This window comes from Argopecten irradians, chromosome 8 (genome assembly GCF_041381155.1).
Source record: "Argopecten irradians isolate NY chromosome 8, Ai_NY, whole genome shotgun sequence".
NCBI lineage: Eukaryota > Metazoa > Mollusca > Bivalvia > Pectinida > Pectinidae > Argopecten > Argopecten irradians.
In genome coordinates this window covers 6,472,363-6,477,202 of record NC_091141.1, presented here as the reverse complement: position 1 = coordinate 6,477,202, position 4,840 = coordinate 6,472,363, and the positions used below count along the sequence as shown (strand labels likewise).

Sequence of the window (4,840 nt, the reverse complement as noted above, 5' to 3'; positions counted from 1 at the left end):
AGTAATTCCAACAGTGTGGACAAAATATTATCAAATTTTCAAGACGTGCGGCTCCTTAATGATCAAAACACAAAAAGAACAAATAAAATTACATATAAAGGACTGTCAAATTATCCAATACAATTGGTTTGTCATTCTAGCACACAAAAATAATGAATATCATTGAAGTAAAAGGAAATCCAACATACCGGTTTAACTTATGTTTAACTCTGTTTCTACCTAACTATAATCAGAACTAGGAATACGAAAGTATTAGTCCATTATTCTATACAGAACGACAAATGTTTAGCAATTTGGACTCGGACAAAAACAACGTCAATGTTTTGTGTTGATATTAGCTTCTGACAAATGACAAAGACTAAAAAGGCAATAGTTCCACTAGACAAGAATACACAACATAAATATACAGCAGTCTCCCAAAACACTCACCCGCACTTCATACACGCAACTCACCCCATACATGGAAGGTCGTCCTTACATGACCATGGCTGTTAAAAAGGATGTTAATTAAAAATAAATCCACCATATCCTAACCGATATTAGTCATATTTCCCCCATAAAGCATACTGTCAAATGCTTATAATTCTTAAATAACATTATAGTATGTATGGTATCACAGATTACTTTGTTAATAACCTTATCAACATTACACAATAGACTTGGTGTGGAGTACCGAATAGCCGGTTATTAAAGCCGGTAAAATATTTCGTGAGGAAAAAATTCTACAATTTTTACGATGTGTTTTTCGGGGTTGAATTGATTCATCAATCTCTGATTGAGGTACCCAAAAGCTGCTATTTAACTATATCTATCAATACAAATTGTTTGGAACATTAGATGAAACTTCATTGACGTAATCATGAATATGTTTGAAAACAAATAATATTGTTTTCCTTATTAAATATGAATTGCAGGTAAAGTTGTGATATTTGCTTGAAGTTTATACAAATTGACCTTCCAACTGTTTTATTTTCAGATGACAACTTGACCGGTTTCATATTTTTCTTACATTCTTTTAATTTGACGTTGTCAAAAATATGCCTCTAAATTTCATATTTTTTTTTTGTTTCAAGAATTTTCAAGTTACACAGATTCAGTCAAAATTTTAGAATTTGATATCATTATAAACAAGAGGCCCAGAGGGCCTGTATCGCTCACCTGGTTTTTAGTTAGTAATTATCACAAGAATCTGACAATTAGAAAAATAAGCAAAATTGACTCCCAAAGTTTAATTTTGAATCACAACCATACAATGATGCTATTGATACCATACAAATATGCTATCCAATACAAAGGTTCAGAGACAAAGTAATTTATATGAAAATAGTAGCCTAATTGACCTTTTTGACCTCGCATCTATTGCCGTTTAAGGCCCCGGGGGTCAGCCCTATCATTTGTACAATTTCAAATCCCAACCCTATAAGGATGCTACCATTGCATTATAAGTGCTCTTCCATTCTTAGTTGCAGAGAAGAAGTCGTTTATATGGAAATAGCTAAATTGACCCCTTTTGACCCCACCCTTCAGGCTCCCGGGGGGGTCAGCCCCATCATTTGCAAAATTTTGAATCCAAACCCTATAAGGATATAACCATTGCATTATGAGCGCAATCCCATGTTAAGTTGCAGAGAAAAAGTCATTTATATGGAAATTGACCACTTTTGACCCCGCCCCTCAGGCCCCCGGGGGTCAGCCCTATCATTTGCACAATTTTGAATCCCCACCCTATAAGGATGCTACCATTGCATTATGGGTGCTATACCATACTTAGTTGCAGAGAAGAAGTCAATTATATGGAAATAGCCAAATTGACCCCTTTTGGCCCCGCCCCTCAGGCCCCCGGGGGGTCAGCCCCATCATTTGTACAATTTTCAGTTAGTAGCCCATAAGGATGCTACCAGTCAAATTTTATTGAAATCCGACCAGCGGTTATGGAGAAGAAGTCGATTGTTGACGGACGACGGACGACGGACGACGGACGACGGACGACGGACGCCGGACGCTGCGGTATCCCATAAGCTCACCTCGGTCCTTTGGACCAGGTGAGCTAATAAATATTTGCATTTCCGTTTTCTCTTTGCTATATAGCCTTACCAACTGTGAAATCGTTTACACTTGTGTAAACTCAGTCGGTTCACAGGCAAGATTACATACACCGGAACACCGACTTCTGCAAGTAGTGTTAATGCCCATCAGATTTGGCCTATTGTTTCTTCAATATAAACAAGAGGCCCAGAGGGCCTGTATCTATCACCTAGTGTGTAATGCCAAAAATGTTCTGAGTACAGGTTCTTTGATTCTTTCCTGAAGGCATTTATGCATTTATCTTTAATTTTCCTATTGAGCCCCGCTTATATTGCTCCTGGAGCGATTTAACGGATTTACCTCTATTTCCCCTCTCTGTCCCCGCCCCTCCTGTCCCCAGAGGGTTCGAACCAAAATTTACACCAACTCTGTTTCCTTTCCCAAAGGATGTTTATGGCCTAATTTGGTTACAATCCATGTAGAACTCTAGGACAAGTAGCGATTTCAAGTATTTACCTCTATTTTCCTTATTGGGCCCCGCCCCTGCAGCCCACGGAGAGCCAAAAATTATACAAACTCTGTTCCCCAACCCCCAAGGGTGTTTGTAGCAACATTTGGTTACAATCCATGATGAACTCTGTGATAAGACTAGTAGCGACGACGGACGCCACGGCATGACATAAACTCACCGGATAAGCTAACAATTTGAATCAAATGAAAATCTTTAAATTATATTTCAGAAAATGAAATGCTTGAAAAATTGCATCAATGGCATGAAAAAGATTGTGTCATTGTGGAACTATTTTTTGTGTAGTCGGTTGAAATGCAAGTCTTACAATTTTGGAACTAAAGTATTATCCCGCGAAATAATCGCATATACGGTAATTGATTTTTTATTGTATATGAAATAAGTTTGTATAAGCTATTTTGCTCAGTCTTTCCTATTAGCCGTGGAAGACTGGCACATCCCTAATACTTAAGCCTGATTTATCACGTAATGGTACGAAAAACAGACGTATCGTTTTGATTGATTATGACAGCTTTTATCCCAACCCAATAAGGTAGAATGTAATCGTCTCGAGTCATTTTCCTGTGATTCACTGGAATCCAATCAAAATGGAGTACTGTCCCTTTATTCAAAAACCCAGCCCACCATCCAAACGTCCCAGTCGAAATAATCAAGTGATCAGTTAATGAAAGCAATGCCATGTCGACATAAGGATCTTTTGAACTAGATAGCACCGTCACACCACTTCCGTTTTGTATGTTGTCCAGGCACCATCTCCAATCTTCAATATTAGGTGATGTTGTTACAATGAAAAGAACATTTGAAAACCTTGTTAGAAAATATTGTTTTGCAATCTCATAGTATTCTCGATCTGCCAATGGCCGATGTTCCCTGACATAATCTCCCCGACGAACATGGATACCTACAGTTGTAACTTTAGATGATCTATCCGGCCATGTTCGATGCTTGAGAATTTCAATATTTCTGATTGCTTTTTCTTTTATGGACGTTCTCCAAGTAAATTGATTTCGGATGTCGTCAAACTCGTCTTTAAAATATTTCCAAGACTGAAGAAAACCGTCGATTTGTATACATGAAGCATTTGTGTCGTGTAAATCAAATTGCTCAAACGCTCTGGGCTTACTTTCTGTCACTTTCACCAGCTTGCGCATACATTGTCGTCTTTGACGTGGCGGTGCTGGATGAACGGATATTTTGACAAATGGATGATAGATTTGGTCCCTTGACGATAGCAATAAGCTACGGTTATTTTGGAGGGCAATGCTATAACATGATGCATATATGAACATGATATTACCAAGCCTTCCTCTAGAAAAGTTTGGAAGAAGGAATTGTCTGACATATGTTTCTTCGAAATCGGAATCATCTAACGTGGTTATGTTTGAATCTTGATGATCTGTTTTATGTTCATATGCAGAACCAAGGGCATTTTCATGTTTTGCCTCAAGGTTTACACCTATGCTCGTTCTGTTATGACCAACACTTTCTTTATGCAGATCTGAAGTTATGTGTCTTAAATTTCCTTTTTGAAAGGTTGGAAGCTTATAAGAAATATAATAGTAATCTTGTGGCGAGTTTGATTTAAAGGTTTCGACAAGATCATCGCCTTGATATCCATCTGCGCCAGTGTCCCGTGTTGTCTCTCCTGGTGTGCCCTCTACAGTGGACTTGGTCTGCTCCATCAGACCTGACGGTGGGGGTGTTTTGCTTCCGAGTGTCACTGTCACACCAGACGCCTGGTTGTGACAGAAGATCTCTAGAACACTTTCCTTTTTAGCATAAGTTAGGATAGTGATCATCGAGGCAAAAACAAAGACAAAAAAGAATGCCATTCGGCGGATACTTGATATCGCTGGAGGTTTTCCTGTGAAGACAAAGGAAGATGTGTATAGATGTAAAGTTTATCTTCCAAACAAATTAATAGGAAGCATTTTTTAAATAAATTTATTTTATATTTAAGCTTATTTCTTTTTCCTTTTACATTCTTATGTGCACCGTTATGTTTTTGTCTGAAGCGTTAATAGATCAGTTCATGTATTGTAAAAACATTTTTGCTCCACTGATCATGAATTAAACGACTTCTGAACAAAGCGCTTACTTAGTCTGAATGACCAAACCTTTCACTCATTATGAGATATGTCCATATAATTGTCCTATTATACAGCTTAGAACATAACATAACTTAAAAATCATTGTAGTTCTACACAAAACACGAATTAAATATAAATAATTTTTTTATATTATACAGCTTAAAGCTTAGAACATAACATAACTTAAAAATCATTG

The 4,840-nt window shown here is 37.4% G+C and overlaps 1 protein-coding gene across 1 annotated transcript; it reads right to left on the bottom strand.

Annotated features, from left to right (window-relative positions):
- Positions 1 to 2,950: 2,950 nt before the first annotated feature.
- Positions 2,951 to 4,404, bottom strand: LOC138328756 (galactoside alpha-(1,2)-fucosyltransferase 1-like). The gene has a single exon (XM_069275505.1). It carries the CDS (start codon positions 4,384 to 4,386, stop codon positions 3,016 to 3,018), a length of 1,371 nt encoding a protein of 456 aa, XP_069131606.1. The 5' UTR covers positions 4,387 to 4,404; the 3' UTR covers positions 2,951 to 3,015.
- Between the last annotated feature and the right edge of the window lie 436 nt (positions 4,405 to 4,840).

Bases quoted from the DNA above. Each gene is read 5' to 3' on its own strand.
- LOC138328756 (XM_069275505.1), bottom strand. From the start codon at position 4,386: ATGGCATTCTTTTTTGTCTTTGTTTTTGCCTCGATGATCACTATCCTA.